Below are 18,417 nucleotides of genomic sequence, written 5' to 3' on the forward strand. Positions count from 1 at the left end.
AAGCAGTAACTGTCCAGGGTGGCCAGTTTCCATATCGTGATGGTGACCTGCTTCTTGAGGGGAAGAGCGGGCCGTACACCAGTGTCCTGGTGTCTGAGTGCGGGGCTAAGCCAGTGGCAGACCTCCTGGAAGGTCTGCATGCTCATACAGAAGTTCTAGAGCCATCTGGCATCATCCTACTCCCTCCATCACCACCCATTCCCACCAGTCGGAGCTGCTGGAGTGGCTCCAGAGGTGCCAGGGCACCCGTGGGGTATGCCACCAGACTCACCCACCAGAGGAGGTGGAAGGCAGCTGCAACCAATGTGGCCAAAATGTTGACCACGACGTCCAGCATGGACAGCTCTAAGAGCAGCAGTAGCTGCTGGGGATCCATTTGACTGTGTGCTGTCTGTTTGGTCCCTGCACGGGCTCTGTGTTGCTTGGGACAGCTTGGCAGGCATCAGCATGCACAGGGTGGGGGTGTTGGAAAGGGGCCCTTTAAGGGCACAGCTAGCTGCAGCTCCCAGCATGCACCCCTCGTCCACAGCGTTTCCTGCTCTTCTCTTTCAAAAGAGTGGCTGGAGCTGTGTAGACCCTCTCTTTTGAAAGAATAGAGCACTCTTTCAAAAGATCTTCTTCCACAGGGTATCTTCCGAAAGCTTATCTTTTGAAAGAGCGCTCTAGTGTATACATAGCTTATATGTATCTCGAAGTATTTGTCTAGCATTGTAGGAAAATCAGAGGAAGAAACAGAATATTTCAGTATTCTATATACTGGGTATATATTTTCTTCCTTTGATTTCCCCACAGTATCATTGGGTATATTATTGTAGTATTTGATCATCTAAAGTTTAAATACCCATGTTGCACAAAAAGGATCCTTTCATTCATTCATTTGTTCACATGCATTAACTTTACAAGATCAGCTACTGCATTTGGATTCAAACATCAAGATTAGATATGTAGATTGAATGATGACCCACTGAAATAATCTGTCTAATTTTAAATATTTTACCATTGTTGGATTTTTCATATTAATGTGCCTGATTCAGGCTTGCAGGGTTCAGAATAAAGTGTTGGTTAATTCCTCTGTAGACATTCAGGCTCAGGCTAGAGCCCAAGGTCTGGGGCTCCACAATGTAGACTCGAGCCCAAACCCCAGTGTCTACATTGCAATTAAATAGCCTTGGGGCTTTCAGAATAATTTGACTGGTATAGGTTTACTGTGGATTTTTAAGTGCAGTGTAGATACTCCCTGGCAAGCCAAGGAAGTCTGTGGGTGATAGACAACTGCCTTATGACTATTACAACTATATTTCCACAGAGAAAATTCTTTTCACGTGCAGCCTCACTTGACGTGAGACACTGATTTGATTAGTTCCTTTCTGGCTGATTAATCCATGTCCTTGCTGATTCCTCATTTTGGAGAAATATCTGTGTAAACTATTGATTTCTGTAGCACCCTTCACCATAACGCTTAAATACTGATCTAACGGCTTGTGCTCACTGAAGTCAATAACATGGCATGAATTCTTAATGCTCATAAATAGTTCATTGCATGCAATCTGCAGACCAAGATTTATTCATTGAAGAAATTAGTGATTAATTTCCTACAAAAATTCAAGAATTTCAGAAAAAAAAATTGCGGGAGAATGCCCAAGAGCAACGAGGCAAAATTCATGCAATGCATTTTCCATTGTAAATTAGTCTCATGGTTCTAATCATACCAATACCTCATTTAGGGCTTGTACCAAAGTCCACCAAAATTACTGAAGACTTTGAACTGACTCTAGGCTAAACATCCGAGTCTCTAAAGCTCACTGCATAACTTTAAACATAGCTGAACTATATATTTTATACTTCGGATACAACTTGTAAAGACTTTTAAATGTACTTTACTTTCTTGCCCTTATTTAGGCTAACATTAACCTTATCGTGTCCAATGGACTTGAAGAATTTTCCTATGGATGTGCAGACTTGCACAATGCAACTAGAAAGCTGTGAGTAACCAGCTGACTTACTAGTGAGGAACTGCAGGTTTTTCTTTTAAATCAAATTTCACAGCTTCACTAACATGCCTTACGGCAGAGATCATCACTCCAGAAAGTCTCTGCAAACTATAATCTACATAGACACAGAGCTGCTGTATCATTAGCGTGAGACAAGAGTGGGGGGTGTTTTAAGCGCCTGTCCTTTTGCATTTTCACTCTTTTTTTCTCTGTATTGTCCACACTGTTCTCTGTCTTTCTCATTCTACTAAGTATTTCTCTATTCTGAGTTTCAAAGAATTATAGAACTCATTCCACTTTGTTACTGATATCATGCAATGTATAACGATCTAGAAATACTCATGTTGTTGAAGTGTAAGAATTGTGTAACCAGAGTAACAAGAATGAAACAAAGAAGAGAAACTGACACCTAGCTACAGTGAAATATAATCTGTGCTGTGAACAGTAATATATTTGACAGGCTAATAGCATTAATTTTTTATGGGAAATAAACCAAAGCAGAGGTACAACATGTGTTTGAGGTTTTAGTTGGATATTTTGCCTCTAGTAGGATTACATATCTGATGCTCTTTCAAATTTTTAATGATAGTTATAGTTATTGCAGTTAGCTCATGGATGAATTTGACATGCCTGTATTGACGTTTGCCCATTGAAATGTGAGGTTACGTTCTGAGTCATCGTTTGTTTCCGTCTGAAACGGTACTCTATTATCTAAAGAACTGCGATTTGTTTATTATAGTTGGGTACACGATGAATGATCTGATATTTGAGTGGCTAAGTGACGGTCCAGTGCAAGTTGCAGAAGGCTTAACTCTGCCACAGTTTATTTTGAAAGAAGATAAGGAACTTGGCTATTGCACAAAACACTACAATACTGGTGAGCATTCTTCTAATTTTTCCATTAGTCATTACTTCTGTTCTTATCCACAAGCAGTTTTGTAACAGGTCTCATTTACTGAGTTTGGTGTTTGAAAATAGAGGCTTAGGCAAAGTAGGGAAGCCAGGAACATTAAAAATGTTACTTTCCTTTTAAACAACTAAAATTCCTTTGCTTAACGCCTTGTGTTCTAATCAGGCTGTTTTTGAGTTTGGATTCGGCTGTCCCTTCTTATGTAGGATTGCTATTATTGGAGGTTTGCAAATGTCATAGAGTAACCCATACCCTGTCCCATGTAGTGGTGCCGAGACCACTTCAGAGAGAAAGAATAAGTGCCCTCCCCAGCTTAAGCTGAGAGGCAGTTGGCTTTTAGCCCAAACTGTAGAGGCCCCCTGCACTAAGCTCTAGAGATGCCAGGTTCAAGTCTGCCTGTGGGCAGTTCCAAGTGGGGGCTCTTCTGAGATTTCAGCTGTCTCTCTGAAGCTTGGGACATGCTTCCTCAGCTAGGGGCAGTACGTAGCCTATGTGTGGTTAAGCATCCTATGCAGTGGAACTCAGATGGCACCGTAGAGACAGCCTGATCAGCCTCCACAGCCTGTGGTGAGGGGCTCTTAGACTGAAGTGTAGAGATGCCTTCACAAAGCTCTAGAGGTCCTGGGTTTGAGTCTGCTGGTGGGTAGTTACAGTACTACATTCTGCATGATCCTCTCCTAATCTATCTCGTTATCTATCTACTGTCCATTTCAGGTATTGCTTTCTGTTCTCATGTCATTAACTTTCACTTCCAATGCCCATAAATATGTATACCCTCTGAACCTCTTAAAATGTGCCCTGCAAATCAAATGTTTCACTTCATAGGATCACCGACTGGTGTTAGCTAAATTCTGATCATCTCTAGTGTTTTTTAGCTTTAATTTTAAAAAATTATGACCCAGACAGAGATCAGGCAGAAAACAGTAGAAGAGTGACGACAATCATCATAGAATGGTGATTCCACAACCTCAGCTATTGATAAGTCATTGCTTGCCAGACAAAATGATAAGTTTTCTTTACCCATCTTGAGATCTCCTTTCTTTATCTGGAGACAATGGGTGGCATTAGGATGTGGTCTTCTTCTTAACAGCTTGATGTGACACTGTTGTACTGAAATGTAGATGGAATGTGAGTATGTGACCTGTAGCTTCACAGTTGATGTCAGGTGCTCTTTATTCTGACTGCAGAAGAGCTCTAGGCCTCTCAATATGGCCATAGAAAAACCGTATTGGTTATATTGTTACAAAATACCCTTTGTTTCAAGTGAAAATTATGGTGTTAACTCTACCAAATGATGACGTTACTAAAATGCTAAACTGGAATAACTGTTTCTACTTTTTGAGCTAAAGCATTATGATAGCATGGAATCTATACATACCGGAGGTCAGGAACCTAATTTATGCTGGTAAGGTAAAAAAATATACAATAAACATTTATAAAAGCAATTTCATATTCTAGGAAAGTTTACATGCATTGAAGTCAAGTTTCACTTGGAACGTCAGATGGGATACTATTTAATCCAGATGTACATTCCTAGCCTGCTGATTGTCATTTTGTCCTGGGTTTCCTTCTGGATCAACATGGATGCTGCTCCAGCCAGAGTCGCTTTAGGCATCACAACAGTCTTGACAATGACTACTCAGAGTTCAGGATCCAGAGCATCTCTTCCAAAAGTAAGAAGTCTCTGCTTAATATGCATTCCGTGTTGGCTGGTATTGTGCCAAGAAGCGTTTGTACATTTTTTAGATATTCTGCAAACCCAGTTTAATTTGTTTGCACTATGAGAAAGTTGCACCAGTTCAACTAACGGTGTGAGGATGTAGTTAAACTAGTGAAAAAGTCTGTGTAAGCACTTTTGTTTTTATTTGAACAGGCTTTTATTGGTGTAAGTTTAAATCAGTTAGGAAGCTTTTTAAGCTAAACAGAAATATGCCACTCTTAAACCAAAATGAGTGTCCGTATAGGGGAGGGTGACCATCCATCCCATGTTAGGTGGGATGGTCCTGTATTTGGGATGCCAAAAAGGCATCCTGACATTTTTTAAAACAGATGAATTGTCTCATATTTAGGCCCTCGGGGGTTGGGGGTGGGAGTGCCTGCAGTTGCTGCTTCCCTGGGGCTCTGGGTGGGAAGCGCTCGTGGCCGCCGTTTTCCTTGGGTTGTCTGTAGGGCTCCATTGCTAAAATAGGAAGAAGGATTCTTTTGAAGGTGGAGATTACTTTCCAAAGAGCCACATCCACATTGCTTTCCTTCTTTCGACAGAAGCTCTTTTGAAAAAAAAATATACAAATGAGGTGCCAGATATGTAAATCTACAGCTCATTTGCATTTTTGATTTCCGTCCTTTGCATGCCTCTTTCAAAAGAGGAATGCTAGTATAGACATAGCCTAGGTGACACGGCCAGTTAACATGTCTGCAGTCATAAGGAAGAAAAAGGGAGAATGGGAGAGGGTGTTATTGGACATAAATTGTTGTAATAAGCCATAAATCAAACCTCTTTGTGAAGTCCATGAGTTTTAGCGTCTAGCAAAGTTATGAATTTAAGTTCCCAGTCTTCTCTTTCAAAGGCGTTGTGCTGGATCAGGATTGAGATGTCAGATGTGGAGTGGTGTAACAAGGTGACCTGCTTCTGAGCACCCCTCTGTAGCCAAAGGATGCCCCATACAGTCTGGCCTGGTCACCTGACAAGATTCTGGTGCTAGTATTTGACTAGCTCTGTCCGCAGTACGGTCAGCTCATGGGTCAGGCTTGTGGCCTGTCTTTGGCCACGAGGCCTGCGCCTTGCCCAGGTCTAAGTTCTGCTCACACTTGGAGCTGTCCAAAGTGTTACTGGTCTCCCAGACAGTATGGAGATCTGTCTGGATTGAGCTCCTGAGTGTAACTGCCTGACCCTAGCCCAGGCTTCTTTTATATTGGCCTGCTAGGCCCTGATTGGCTGTCGCAGAGACAGATGCTATATCCTCCCTGAAGGACCTCTTGTCTGATCCTCTCTCTGGGATATGGTGTGGAAAGTCCTATGGCCTCCCGTAGAGGGCATTGGGCTTAGTCCACTCCATCACAAGTGGTCACTTTGTGAAATGTATCCACCCACAGGTAATATAGTGGGTTTGGTTTTATCATTTTCCTCATCAGCTTAGCGGCACCAACAGACACCACACGCAAGGTGGGAGAGGGGCATGGCTCCATACTCCAGAGGGGACGGGGCCAAGAGCAGTCAGCTCTCAGTGCTACATGGAACGTGGAGCTGGGCCCTCCCCCGCAAAGCCACATAGAGTTAGAGCAGTGATACAGTACACGTCAAAGGGGTTCAGCTCTGGCAGCCGCTGCTGCCAAAGTAGAAGTGATGGTGGCTGGACTTCTGGGATACATTGAATTACAAGGCCCTGGGGAACTGCCCCTTTTGTCCCCCTATCTCCTTCATCAGGTCTGCATCAGTTTATTGGAGAGCACAGTGGTTTTCTGGTTTCATCCAGAGTTGTAATCAGGGCATTTAGTGCACTGGGTGCATGCTGCAGCAGGCATGTGCACGATCCATGGATCATGAGTGTGTAGGGAGGCTATTGATCAGCATATTGGTGGAGATACTTCCACAGATTTTTCATCTGTTGCTATGGCAGTGTCTGGCACCACTTTGAGCTGGTGTGTTCAGATCTATGGGGAGCTTGCATCTCATAGAGATCTTAGAGAGCTGGGGGAGATTGTTTGAAGGACAAAAGACGAAATTCAAGGAAGATTATTTTCAGGATGTGATCTCCATCAAAGATGGGTTGTAATTGTTTAATCATAGCCCTATAAGTTCCCCTGTGGAATATTAGGTAACATCGAGTACTGCGTGCAGATGTGGTCTCCTCACCTCAAAAAAGATATATTGGCATTAGAAAAGGTTCAGAAAAGGGCGACTAAGATGATTAGGGGCTTGGAACGGGTCCCATATGGGGAGAGGCTAGAGAGACTGGGACTTTTCAGTTTGGAAAAGAGGCGATTGAGGGGTGATATGATAGAGGTATATAAAATCATGAACGGTGTGGAGAAAGTGAATATAGAAAAATTATTTACCTTTTCCCATAATACAAGAACTAGGGGACACCAAATGAAATTGATGGGTAGTAGGTTCAAAACTAATAAAAGGAAATTTTTCTTCACACAGCGCACAGTCAACCTGTGGAACTCCTTGCCCGAGGAGGCTGTGAAGGCCAGGACTCTATTTGGGTTTAAAAAAGAGCTTGATAAATTTTTGCAGGTTAGGTCCATAAATGGCTATTAGCCAGGGGTAAAGTATGGTGCCCTAGCCTTCAGAACAAGGGCAGGAGATGGATGGCAGGAGATAAATCACTTGATCATTGTCTTCTGTTCTCCTTCTCTGGGGCACCTGGCATTGGCCACCGTCGGCAGATGGGATGCTGGGCTGAATGGACCTTTGGTCTCACCCAGTATGGCCATTCTTATGTTCTTATGTTAATTAGAGAGAGTTTTATTTCTATATAGAAGTAGGTTTTCTTGGAGCATTTTGATGACTTATTCCATGACATGATTTACTTTGCTGGTCGAGTGTCCTTGTTTGGTGAAGATGGTTTTAAGTATGCGAAGGTGTATATCCTGGGCTTTCTCCTCAGTGTATATCCTGAATACCTGGCTGTAGATAACAGATTTCTTAGTGCATTTGGGCTGGTTACTGGATCTGTCACAGTAGATATGGTGTTGCTGGTTTCCTCTATATAGCTGCCTGTAGGAGTCCATTGATAAAGTTGATCATGGTGTCCAGGAAGGTGATGCTGGTGTGAAAATGTTCTAGAGAGAGTTTGATGGATGGATGGTGATTATTCAATATGCAGTGGAAATCCATGAGGCGGTTTAAGTCATCTACCAAGAATATGAAAATCTGATCTCTGTATCTCAGGTATATCATTGGTTTTGTGGTGCATTTATATAGAAAGTCTCCCTTCAGGAGGCCCATGAAAAGATGGTTGTACTAGAAAGTGACATGAACAGACTTGGCTGTTCCCATAGTTTGGACAAAAGTGTCTTTTTTAAATATCAAGTTGTTATGGATGAGGATGAGTTTGGTGACTGTGTTTGGTTGAAGATCTCACTGTTGAACATTGCCTTGCAGATATTTCAGGCAGGCAGCATTGTAACAGATGTTGATGTGCAGGGAAGTGACATCCCTCTTGCTCAGTGACATCCCTTTTGCTCCCTCAGGCTCTGTAGGTGATGCTGGGATGTAGGCAGCCAGATTCCCCTACATTCTACATTCTCTTTGGAGTCTGGTGTAGGCTGGCACATAATGGCATAGAGTATATTGGTAGATGTGGTGATGTTCCCAGCAGGTTGATGGAGGTGATGATGAACAACCAGCCCTGCAGAGGTTGGCTGCCAACCTGAAGCAAATCCTAACCAGCAACTATACACTGCACCACAGTCACTCTTACTCAGGGTCCCATCCATGCAACAAACCTCTTTGCCAGCTCTGCCCACGTATCTACACCAGCAACACCATTACAGGACCTAACCAGATCAGCCACACCATCGTCAGTTCATTCAGCTGCACATCTACCAATATAATTTATGCCATCATGTGCCAGCAATGCCCCTCTGCTATATACATCGGACAAACTGGATAGTCTCTACATAAAGGGATAAATGCACACAAATCAGATATCAGAAATGGCAATATACAAAAACCCGTAGGAGAGCACTTCAATCTCCCAGGCCACACAGTAGCAGACTTAAAAGTAGCTATCCTACAGCAAAGAAATTTCAGGACCAGACTCCAAAGAGAAATTTCTGAGCTACAATTCATCTGCAAATTCGACGCCCTCAGCTCTGGCTTAAACAAAGACTGCGAATGGCTGGCTAAATACAGAAACAGCTTCCCCTCCCTTGGTGTTCACACCTCCAGATCAACTGCTGGTAGTAAGCCTCACCCTTGCTGACTGAGCTAACCTTGTTATCCCCACCCTTGCTCTGGCTTATTTATACCTGACCCTGCAGATTTCCAAGACCAGCATCTGAAGAAGTGAGTCTGTGCTCACGAAAGCTCATGCTCAAAACTTTTCTGTTAGTCTATAAGGTGCCACAGGACCCTTCGTTGCTGTTAAAGCTCAAAAGTGTGCATCTCTCACTAGCAGAAATTGGTCTCATATAAGTTAATACCTCACCCATCGGCCGCGTCTACACGTGCCGGCTACTTCGAAGTAGCAGCGCCAACTTCGAAAGAGCGCCTTTCACGGCTACACATGTTGGGTGCTATTTCGAAGTTAACATCGACGTTAGGCAGCGAGAAGTCAAAGTCGCTAACCCCATGAGGGGATGGGAATAGCACCCTACTTCGACGTTCAACATTGAAGTAGGGAATGTGTAGTCGTTGCGCGTCCCGCAACATCGAAATAGCGGGGTCCTCCATGGCGCCCATCAGCTGAGGGGTTGAGAGATGCTCTGTCCAGCCCCTGAGCTCGATGGTCGCCATGTGCAGCGGCCCCTTAAAGCTCCCCGCCCCCTGCCTTCCTGTGCAGGAAGCTGACAGAGCGTGCAGGCAGCAGCATTGCCACGCGGCTAGCCTTCACGCTCCTCCACGCCCACACACCCCCACCCGCGCCGATGGCTGCCCCCCAGCCCCCCAAGCGCCTCCAGGTGACCTCCCCCAAGGAGAGCCAGGGCTCCCAGCCCAGCAGCCAGGTGGGGAAGCGGCAGTGGGGCCCCTCCTGGACGGAGGCCGAGTTCAGGACCTGCTGGGGCTCTGGAGTGAGGAGGAGGTGCTCCAGGTAATGGGGAGCAAGAGGCGGAATGCGGATGTGTTCGCTTGGCTGGCCGAGGGCCTGGCCTCCCGGGGTCACCCTGCCCGCACTCTGGATCATGTCCGGAGTAAAGTGAAGGAGCTGCGGCAGGGTTACGCCCGGGCCCGGGATGCGGCTGGCCGATCTGGGGCCGCCCCCTTTACTTGCCCCTTTTTCAGGGAGCTCAGGGCCATCCTGGGCCCCCGGCACACCTCCTCCCCTCTGGCCACTCTTGATACCTCGGCTGACGAGCCCCAGCAGGCCCCGGAGGCGGAGTCCGCCCCGGAGGCAAGCCCCACACCCCGGGGGCTCTCCCAGGAGCCCACCCCCAGGGCACTGGAGGAGGAGGAGGAGGAGGGGGAGTCCTCCTCCAGTGACGCCAGCCTGCGGATCGCCATCCCATCGCGGAGCTCCAGCAGGGTGTCCGCCCACCGGCTGTCCCCCAACCATGGGAGTGGACCATCAGGTATGTACCGCCCTGGTGCACACCCCCAGGGTTGAGGGGCAGGGCTAATAGATATGACCAGGGCCCTCCATGTACCTAGATGACCATGGCCCCAAGGACAGCAGGGGCATGTCCCTCAGAAAAGTGCATCAGCCCCTGGCCCCCAGCACGACAGTACCATGCCCCATCCCCAGGGCTGGGGGGAGCGGAACCTCTAGGGTCCCCCGGAGGGAGGGGGTGGGACACCCATCATCATCATGAGCAGCATATCCCGGGGACAGGGATGGGGAACCAGCAGCAGAGGGGTGGGGGGACAAGGGCCATGGCTCGGGGCCCACACTAACAGCTGTCTCCACTCTTCTTCCCCCCCGTGTTCCGCAGCTGCACCATCGGAAGGACCGGAGAGCGCCGGCGAGGTGTCAGTGGTCCCGGACAGCCCACCAGAGCCATCACTCCAGGCCAGCCCCTCGGCGGAGGACTGACCAGCCCCGCGGCGGGGATGACGGTGGACCCAGCACCAGCAGCCGCCAGCGACGGACCCCCAGCTGCTGGCCATCCATCATCAGCAGCTGGAGGTCGCCGAGCAGCGGCTACGGGTGGAGGAACGCCGCCTCCAGCTGCAGGAGCGGGCCCTGGCCTGGTGCCAGGAGGCATGGGGGGCCTTTACATGGACATTCGATCGTATTGCCAACTACCTGGCTCCCCATGCTGCACCGGCCGCTGCTGCGCCTGCCCTGCCTGCTCCACCCGCTGCGCCGTCTGCCGTCGCACCGCCACCCGCCACCGAGGGCCCTTCCGCCAAGGGGGAGCTGGGGCCAGCTGACACCCTCTGGCCATATCTACCGGTCCGCCCAGCCCCCAGCCAGCCCTGGCCAGGGCTGAGGCCAAGGCGTGGGTTGCGGCCGCCCACCCCCAATGCTGGACATTAGGGGGTGTGGGGCCCAGGACGTGGTCCCCCCCTTTGTATATATTCCCCCCGGTTTATTGTAATTTTGTAAATAGTTTTTATAGTAGACCCCTGTTGCTATGCTGATCCTTGTCCCCCCCCCATGAACATAGTTCTCCCCTTCCTTGTCTTCCCCTTTCATCTTATCCTTATTTATAATATATATATATATATATATAAGTTTGATGTTGCCTGTAAATAGTTAGTCTTGATAATAATAATAAGAGTTCTACAGATATTTGATTTGACGAGCAAATGTCTGCTTTTATTTACAAGAAAAGTGCGGCGGGGTGTGCTCTTGGGTGCTCTGTGGTGTGGGCGTAGGGGCAGGGAGTGTTGTGGAGGATGGGGGGGGTGCAGTGGGGGGCCTGCCAGCGTTCACCCTGTGGCCTCGTTGAACTGGGCCCGCAGGGCCTCCCAGACCCGGGTCCCTTCGGGGTCCACCTGGCGACTGGGGGCAGCGGGTGGCTGCACATTGGCCCTGCCGGCCTCCACAGCCCAGCCCTGAAAGAAGGCCTCCCCCTTGCTCTCCACCAGGTTGTGGAGGGTGCTGCATGTGCCCACAATCTGGGGGATGTTGGTGGGGCCCGCATCAAGGTGGGTGAGGAGACACGCCCAGCGCCCTTTGAGGCAGCCAAATGTGCGCTCCACCACCTGGTGTGCATGGTTCAGGCACAGGTTGAAGCGCTCCTGGCTGGCTGACAGGTGGCCCGTGTATGGGTGCATGAGCCAGGGCCGGAGGGGGTACGCCGCATCTGCGATGATGCAGAGGGGCATGGTGGTGTCCCCCACAGGAATCTCCTGCTGGGGGATGTAGGTCCCCGCCTCCAGCCGGCGGCACAGGCCCGAGTTCCGGAATACCTGGGCGTCTTGGGTGCTGCCAGGCCAGCCCACATAAATGTCCAAGAAACGGCCCCGGCTGTCCACCAAGGCCTGGAGGACCACTGAGTGGTAGCCCTTCCTGTTTAAGTAGCGTCCTCCACTGTGCTCCGGGGCGTGGGTGGGGATGTGGGTCCCATCCAGAGCCCCAGAACAACTGGGGAAGCCCAGGGTGGCAAAGCCCGCGATGGCAGCATCCGGGTCCCGAAGCCTCATGAGCCTGTGGAGGAGCAGGGCGTTGATGGCGCGGATGACCTGCAGGGGAAGCACATGGGAGAGCACCAATGAGGGGTGTGAAGGGTGTGTGTGGCCCTCCCCTGCCAGGGCCCCCCTCCCCTCCCCTCCCCTTCCCTGCCAGGGCCCCCCTCCCCTGCTAGGGCTGCCTCCCCCTCCCCCCATGGGTCCTCTTACCTCCATGAGGACAGCCCCGACGGTGGCCTTGCCAACGCCAAACTGCTGCCCCACGGATCGGTAGCTGTCTGGAGTGGCCAGCTTCCAGACAGCGATGCTGACCCGTTTCTCCACAGTGAGGGCACACCGCATGGCGGTGTCCTGGTGCCTCAGTGCGGGGATGAGCCACTGGCATAGCTTCAGAAATGTCTGCTGGCTCATGCGAAAGTTCTGGAGCCAGCAGTTGTCGTCCCACTCTCCGAGCACCAGCCGCTCCCACCAGTCAGTGCTGGTGGGGTAGCTCCACAGCCGGCGGCGTATGAGGCGGGGGGGGGGGCGGGGTGCTGCAGGGTTGGGGGTTGCATCGTCCTCCCCTGCAGGCAGCTCCTCCTCTGTGGCAAGGAGGTGCTCAGCTGCCTCCTGCATGGCATGGAGCAGGGCGAGCACTGCTCCTGCAGGGGCAGCTGGGTGGACCTCTGGCTGCTGCTGCTGCTGCTGCTGCTGCTGCTGGGGGTCCATGACTGCGTCGCTCAAGGTGTGCGTGCCTGTGGCTCTGCAGACCGCATGCTGTGCAGGCTGAGTGTGTCTGGGAGGGGGCCTTTAAGGGAGCGGCTAGCTGTTGCCCCGGAAGTGCTAGTCTGCCCTGTGACCCTGTCTGCAGCTGTTCCTGGCACCCTTATTTCGATGTGTCCTACTTTGGCGTGTAGACGTTCCCTCGCAGCGCCTATTTCGATGTGGTGCTGCGCAACGTCGATGTTCAACGTCGACGTTGCCAGCCCTGGAGGACGTATAGACGTTATTCATCAAAATAGCCTATTTCGATGTCGCTACATCGAAATAAGCTATTTCGAGGTAGCGCGCACGTGTAGATGTAGCCATCATGTGCTAGAGTTGTTAGTTGCAGTGTTCCAATAACTGTTTTGATTCAGCAAGCATCTGGGGCAGCTGCTCAAAGAGGGGAAAGCACTTTTGCCTGAGAGAGAAGAAATGTATTGTCATGCACGTGAGACGGGAATGACTTTAAACAATTCAAGTGCTGATGGTCCTCTAAAGCCCTCCCCACCAAGTCCTCCACAATTACTGCCAGGTGCAGACAAGTCTTCACAATTTGTTGTGAAACAATCCCAGAGTGAGCCACAGCATGGCAGCACAAATAATCATTGGAAATACCCACCGGAACCTAGTGTCATGCAACACAACGGAGAACACAGCAATTTGGGTAGGTTTGGCATTGTGTCTCCTCACTCGTGGTGTAAGCTGATCCAGGTGTCAATCCTCTGAGTTAACTCAGTAACGGCGTAATCCCTTTCTGCATATTGCACAGGGAAAGATCTGTTCCCGAAAGTCTGCTGCGTTCTGTTCCACTGTACTCTCATTGTCGTAATTTGTCTTATTTAAACATACTGTAATCTACTGAAGTGGAGCATATGTGGGGAAGCTTGGAAAACTGCACAGATTTTGTTGCTGTTGCCATTCAGTTGGTAATGTGAACAGGCATTTAAAAATCTGGCAACTACTGCACTTGTTCACTTGGTTCTACTTCACTTGTTCACTTACAGTTGGTGTAATTCCCCGACAACACTGTAAAGAAGAAAAATGCTCGTGTATGGCGTTTGGTCTCTCAAGGGCGTGATTACCTGTCATAAGCACAGCTTATTTCATTTGCCGTACCAAGTAAAGAGTTTGAAAGAACATTACCAAAGAACTAACTTGTTCCTGAATCAGTGTGTGCCGGTGAGCTTCTGGATGCTGAATTCAGAACAGGATTAGAAAAAAATGTTCCCTGAGAATGGTTTCTCCTCCCTTTTGCTTGTTGGAATATTTCCTCTTTTGTTTATATTCTCCTTTGTGGGGATGGGGAAATACCGGACGTGATTCTGTGCTCTGGCTGGTTTTACATATCTACTGAATAGAGGAGAGGCATAGCAGCAAAAGAGCTAGTATTGGGTCCTTGATTCTGCGAGCAGTTCTAGGACAGGCTCAGCATAGATGAGGGTGCTCATGGCTCCCAAAGGGGCAACTGCCAGCCATGGCTTGTCGAAGTTAGCAATGCACGTCCTCCTGCAGCCTTACTCCAGGGGATTGTTGCCAGAGAGATGGATTTTACTAGAGGATCTTGCCTATTTATTTTGTTGGAGTTACCCTTGACTGAAACCTAAGTGCTATCAGAATCAGAAATCAGAGAAGGCCAGCATGTCTCTCTGCTGGTCATGGAAAGTACCTTTGAGTTCTTTAGTTAATCATTCAATGTCCCGTGTCTTGTGATTCTTGAGATTTACCCAAAAGTGGTTTGATTTCATTGGGCCAAAATGTCACCCTGAGGGTCTAATCCTGCATCCCCAAATTCACAGATTGTCCTAACTCCTGCTAGGCCTCCTGTAGACAACAGTGGCATGCTGTGTTGAAGGTAATGAACTTTTTTTGTGACTAAGAATTAATCACATGTGGTGAAATTCTGTGCTCATTTGCTCTGGTATGAAACAAGAACAACAGTAAAGTGACCCTGAATTTGCATGCCTATGTAGGGGAATAGAATTTTACCAATGAGTAGAAGTCTGAAGGATTAGGTATTTAAATGAGCATAAATTGTGCTACTTTTCTAGCCAAAGTTGTGCTAATAGTTTGGCTTGTCTGTGGTTACATGCTCTAGTAACATTTGAGCATGTTTAAAAGAAGACGTGCATATTAATTGAAATGACTTAACCTAGAATGTAAAATGGACAACTTGGGATTGGTAGATAAAAATGACAGAAGATGTTGCAGATAAATGTAGATATAAACAATTTCAAATGCCTTCATGTTTCTGGAGATAGAACATATTGAAAAGTTGTGTCTTGTTGCCATGGAGATCTGGAGTTTAATACCAACATATGTGCCATGTTCTAATGTGTAATTGAAAAGATTGCTTTCTACCTTAAGAAATACAAATTCACAAAAGTGTCCCAAAGGTAATCCGACAACGCATACGTCTCTAGCCTCTGTTATGGCTGGCTCCTCTATAGCACCTGGCTGGCTATGCCATTCACAACTAGTTTAAAAGAAAAAAAAAACAATTTTTGTTGATTAAAGGGAGACAGTCTTTTTAAAGGTGCTTTGTAATTAAGCTAATAAATTGCATTTCATAATAAAAATTAGGCATCTGTATAATTATGACCTAGCTGTCTTTACAGAAAAAAAAATATGAAACATATCATTATCAACTATGAAATCCTAAATGACTCTTTAAAAAGGATTTCCCAAATCCTGTCCACGTATCTGCCAAGATATAAAAAGCTAATCTGCTGACACTTCGTCATTTTAAAACTGGCTGCAAGCGTAAATATCTAGCAGAATAATAGAAGCCAGATTTATTAGTGTAAAAACATTGAGGAAAAACTAGATACCACTTTGCGTGAAAACTGTATGAAAACAGTCCAGCTTTGAATACAATATTTTGCTGTTTAATAATTGTGTCCTTTGTTTCCCCTGCATCCTTTTTATTAATGTTCATTTATCTTATTTACATCTTTTTAGATATACGCTTTTAAAGAGTTTAGCTTTTTCTGTAATTTATGGACTGCATCATACAAAATATTTTCCTCTTCTTTATACATGCACAAAAACAAATAAAATTACCAACAATTTTTAAAGCAGTAATTCCCTTCCCTTCTGAAGAGAAAATAAGTTGAGGAGATTCATAGCTAGTTTGGTTTTGTATCAGTCTCTGAGCAGTTATCTAAATGATGACAAATTGCTGGTGATAAATTGCTGGTTAGAAGTAATTCCCTTTTAGAAACTGTATATCTTACTGTAATAATATATGAGATTATATAAAAGGGCTGATTGAAATTACACTTCCTTGCATTAATAACAAATACTCATTTTGACCCACAATACTGTTGTAATGGTAGTTCACATATAAGCCAGGCATTCACACAAAACAGAAATAAAACAGGAGTTTACTGTAATCTGAACCAAATGAAATGGAAGTAATTCCAGTTTATGACTGTGGCTATGTCTACACTGCAGTGGTCCTTCGAAAGACATTCTTTCAGAAGATTTCTTCCAAAAAATCTTCTTTTGAAAGATTGCGACCACACAAAAAAAAGTGGATCAAAAAATCGATCCGCTCATTTGGTAGAATGTGACCACTGAAAGAATTGGCCAGGAAACACCGTGGATCAAAAAATCCAACACCATGGAGCACTATTCTTTTGAAAAAAGGGCCCCCCCGGGGCATCTACACAATTTAGTTTCCAAAAAACTCTTTCAGAAAAAGGCGCTCTTCCTCATCTGGGAGTGGAAGAGGGCTGCTGGAAAAAGTACTGCATTCTGATTTTATACTGAAAGAACACATTTTGTGGGTAGACACTCCATGGGATTTTTCGAAAGAGCCCCAGCTTTTTCGAAAAAACTTGCTAGTGTAAACATAGCCTGTGTATGCTGTGAGGTAAACATTGTCAAAAAGATTTTTCTATGTAACAATATTTAGTATTACCTCTGTAGTAAATATCATATTAATTCCATCAATACTTAAGGGAGAAGAAAAGCCAAGTGTTTAATTGCCAGTCTTTGCATTGTTAATGCATTACACTAATTTCATACTGTAAAACTGACTAACCCCTACAGTAAACAGTAGTTACTGTATGACAAACACTGTAGCTGCTGTCATGCATGACTGCTAAAAATGCACTGCATTTCTGAATACCTCTGGGATGCGGGCTGAGTACTTCTGGTACATTCTCTGATAGTACTGCCATTTAAGAGTGCTGTCATTCATCAAGGCCCATTCCCAGCCTCTGCCAAAACACTAGTTATTGTCCAGCTAGTCCCTGCATTTATTTCATAACACTGGTGGGATAGTAATGTGTTTTGTGACAGAGAGAGAGCTGTGTTAGTCAGTATTCTATCAAAACAAACAAGCAGTCAAGTAGCACTTTAAAGACTAACAAAATAATTTATTAGGTGATGAGCTTTCGTGGGACAGATCCACTTCTTCAGACCTTTACTTGGTGGCTTTTTTGTTTTGATAGTGTTTTTTGTGTTATCTTGCATGACCTTCACTACTTTCTCACAGCTTTTAACAATTCTCAGAAGGGTGTGCAGCACCACTATTCACACACACCAGTCCATGAATCCTCTTTGAGATTAGCAGTGTACAGTACTGCAGCTCATTCTTGTATATTAATTAACAGTTCTTCTGGAACAGCGGGGTCCCTGGGCACAACAAGGGAGGGTCAGGGTAGCCAGACCTCAGCACTGCCCGGACCTTGGCTCTGCTCCCTGCCCCAGCCCTCAGAGATACACTCAGCTTGTGGAGCAGCACTCCAGCAGTGATTTAAAGTAGTAGTGTTGGTGGTTGGAAGCCCCGGACCCCCTTGGCATCAGGTTTGTTATGGAGAATTACTTACGAAAATTTTGCTGTTAATATTTTATTTGAAATAATGTTACTAGAAATACTCCTGGATTCTGCGCAAAGCATTATTCTTTGCAGGTCCCAAGATGACAATCAGTGCAGCACTGTAAAATAACATATTCTGGGCAGCTGGACCAACTAAATTTTATTCATCAACTAGTTTTTGGAAATAAGTGATTTCAGCAACAGCTTTTTCATTTGGAATTACTATTTTGAAACTCAAGTATTCAGCTCAATGACTGATGCTCAAAAGAGCCAAAGTAACATACAAAACGTATAAAACTTTATTTCCTCTAGTTGTTCGTGTGAGGAACTAGTCTGTTATAGATCCTGCAGAAATCCATAGGAAAAAAAAACACTTACAGTGGCTTCATCTGCAGCATTATTGGACACCATTTTATCTAGTGGTGCTATGTTATAAAATTTTAATTTCTGAAGATGGCTTCCCTAGTATGTAGTTATTTTAAACTGCACGAAACAAAGCATTAACATATATAATATACGGAATAATCCTGCACTGTCAGGAGGATGAATGAGATGATCTAATATGGCCTTTTTTCTATGGCTATGTCTACACAGCAGCCTTATTCCAAAATAAGCTATTCCAGAATGGTTTATTTTGAAATAATTCTGCTACACACAAAAATTCATCTTGCAATGGTGCTTAGCTATTTCAAAATACAGCATC

At 46.3% G+C, this 18,417-nt stretch overlaps 1 protein-coding gene across 2 annotated transcripts in view; it reads left to right on the forward strand.

Moving 5' to 3' along the window:
- GLRA2 (glycine receptor alpha 2) overlaps positions 1-18,417 on the forward strand; it is a 175,645-nt gene that overhangs the window by 56,926 nt on the left and 100,302 nt on the right. For both annotated transcript variants that reach the window (XM_074983351.1, XM_074983352.1), the window contains exons 5-7: positions 1,900-1,982; positions 2,731-2,868; positions 4,360-4,574. In XM_074983351.1, the coding sequence (XP_074839452.1) occupies positions 1,900-1,982; positions 2,731-2,868; positions 4,360-4,574 (436 nt within the window). The remainder of the gene's footprint in view (positions 1-1,899; positions 1,983-2,730; positions 2,869-4,359; positions 4,575-18,417) is intronic.

The sequence above is a fragment of the Carettochelys insculpta genome, chromosome 1, assembly GCF_033958435.1.
Source record: "Carettochelys insculpta isolate YL-2023 chromosome 1, ASM3395843v1, whole genome shotgun sequence".
Taxonomy (NCBI): Eukaryota; Metazoa; Chordata; order Testudines; family Carettochelyidae; genus Carettochelys; species Carettochelys insculpta.